This window comes from Scylla paramamosain, chromosome 6 (assembly GCF_035594125.1).
Source record: "Scylla paramamosain isolate STU-SP2022 chromosome 6, ASM3559412v1, whole genome shotgun sequence".
Taxonomy (NCBI): Eukaryota; Metazoa; Arthropoda; class Malacostraca; order Decapoda; family Portunidae; genus Scylla; species Scylla paramamosain.
The window spans coordinates 35,796,997-35,799,496 of NC_087156.1; the positions used below are offsets into that span (position 1 = coordinate 35,796,997).

The window sequence follows — 2,500 nt, forward strand, 5'->3', positions numbered from 1 at the left end:
TTGGTATTGTTCAGTGCCTCAAAAAGTCAATTCCTCCACCTATCAGCTGGACACAACCTTCCAGACAACTCTCCCCTCTTCTTCAGTGACACTCAACTGTCCCCCTCTTCCACACTGAACATCCTTGGTCTGTCATTTACTTATAATCTGAACTGGAAGCTTCACATCTCATCTCTAGCTAAAACAGCCTCTGTGAAGTTAGGCGTTCTGAGACGTCTCCGCCAGTTTTTCTCACCCCTCCCAGCTGCTAACTCTGTACAGGGGCCTTATCCGTCCATGTATGGAGTATGCTTCACATGTCTGGGTGGGTTCCACTCAAACTGCTCTGCTACACAGGGTGGAATCAAAATTTCTTCGTCTCATCAACGCCTCTCCTCTAACTGACTGTCTTCATCCTCTATCTCACAGCCGCAATGTTGGATATCTAGCTGTCTTCTACCGCTATTTTCACGCTAACTGCTCTTGTGATCTTGCTAACTGCATGTCTCCCCTCCTCCCGTGGCCTCGCTGCACAAGACTTTCTTCTTTCTCTCACCACTATTCTATCCACCTCTCGAACGCAAGAATTAACCAGCATTATCAATCATTCATCCCCTTCTCTGGTAAACTCTGGAACTCCCTGCCTGCTTCTGTATTCCTTCCCATGACTTGCACTCCTTCAAGAGGGAGGCTTCAACACACTTATCCTTCAAGTTTTGACCACCACTTCTGACACTTCCAGGATGTCCATCTTAGTTAGGAAGGAAGATGTGAGGGAAAGAGGAACAACATTTCCTCACCTGTATGAGTCCTCCATGGCCAGATGTTCCCTTCGCCTTGCAAATGTGGAGGTGAGGTGCCGGTCACTGCCAGAAATCCCCAGAACTTTGGCACCTCCATGTTTTTCTGAAGGCGGCCCGCACCGGATTTCTGAAGGGGAGAAAGGGAGGGGATATTAAGGGGATGTTCTTCTCTCTCTCTCTCTCTCTCTCTCTCTCTCTCTCTCTCTCTCTCTCTCTCTCTCTCTCTCTCTCTCTCTCTCTCTCTCTCTCTCTCTCTCTCTCTCTCCCTCTCCCTCTCTCTCTCTCTCTCTCTCTCTCTCTCTCTCTCTCTCTCTCTCTCTCTCTCTCTCTCTCTCTCATTATAACAAAATTGATAGTAGGTGGTGGTAATAATAATAATAACAATAATAATAATAATAATAATAATAATAATAATAATAAATAATAATAATAATAATAATAATAATAATAATAATAATAATAATAAATGATGATGATGATGATGATGATGATGATGATGATGATGGTGATGATGATGGTAAAAATTATAGTAGTACTACTACTACTACTACTACTACTACTACTACTACTACTACTAATAATAATAATAATAATTCTCTCTCTCTCTCTCTCTCTCTCTCTCTCTCTCTCTCTCTCTCTCTCTCTCTCTCTCCAACCACCACCAACACTACTACTACTACTACTACTACTACTACTACTACTACTACTGCTACTAGTACCTTTTGTCTTTCTACTACTAGAACTATCACCACCACCACCACTATTATCACTACTACTACTACTACTACTACTACTACTACTACTACTACTCACCTTGACACAGCAGTGCCTCTCCACTCCACTGACTATCCTCCTGGCACACTCTGATCTGCTGGCCGACTATCTGATAGTTAGTAGTACAGGAATAGTTCACTTGACTATCCAAATAGGTGGTACCATTTAGATAGTCACGACTACCCTTCAGGGTTCAGGAACGTGGCTGCAATCTGTGTCTGTAGGGAGGAGGAGGAGGAGGAGGAGGAGGAGGAGGAGGAGGAGGAGGAGGAGGAGGAGGAGGAGGAGGAGGAGGAGGAGGAGGAGGAGGAGGAGGAGGAGGAGGAGGAGGAATACAAAGGAATACAAAGGAATACAAAGGAAAGCCAAACAGCAACAAACCTTTTGGTCCTTGCAAGGCTGTTTGGTAACTACTTCTAACTAGCTACAGTGATGAGAGACAGGACAGCATAGCAGAAGGCTCCTCCCCACCCACCACTCCCTCCAGCTTGCGCTGGCATGGAAATAGTTGGGAAAAGTACCATGCAGTATGGAAAAACTGACATGGAAATTTTCATAGGAAAGGATGAAAGGAAGTTCTACTATTCACCCTACGGTGAACTCTATACGCCTATCTGAAAGTTAATACAAGTTATATTAAAACTGTTGAATAAGAGTTTAAATAGTGAATTTAGTAATTATTCGGACAAGAAGAGAGCTTGTTGGGGATTTGCTTTTAAATATTTGTCTATTTTATTTTTGAATGATTCAATAGTACTGCTGTTTACAATTTCGGCAGGAAGTTTATTCCATATATTTACTATACGATTAAAGAAGAAATGTTTGGCCTCGTGGGATTTAAAACGTTTGGGTATAATCTTGAATCCATTATTTCTTGTTAGGTTAGAATGATCAATGGTAAAATAATTATGTGCATCAATGTTACTATATCCTTTGAAAATTTT

The 2,500-nt window shown here is 42.3% G+C and overlaps 1 protein-coding gene across 4 annotated transcripts in view; it reads right to left on the reverse strand.

Annotated features, from left to right (window-relative positions):
• Window positions 1-1,754, reverse strand: part of LOC135101670 (uncharacterized) — a 44,968-nt gene extending 43,214 nt beyond the window's left edge. For 2 of the 4 annotated variants that reach the window (XM_064005992.1, XM_064005993.1), the window contains exons 1-2: window positions 1,596-1,754; window positions 780-909 (exon numbers count right to left, since the gene is read on the reverse strand). In XM_064005992.1, coding sequence (XP_063862062.1) covers window positions 780-796 — 17 coding nt within the window. In that variant the 5' untranslated portion in view covers window positions 797-909; window positions 1,596-1,754. The remainder of the gene's footprint in view (window positions 1-779; window positions 910-1,595) is intronic. The other 2 variants (XM_064005991.1, XM_064005995.1) reach the window with 2 other exon arrangements.
• Window positions 1,755-2,500: the final 746 nt, after the last annotated feature.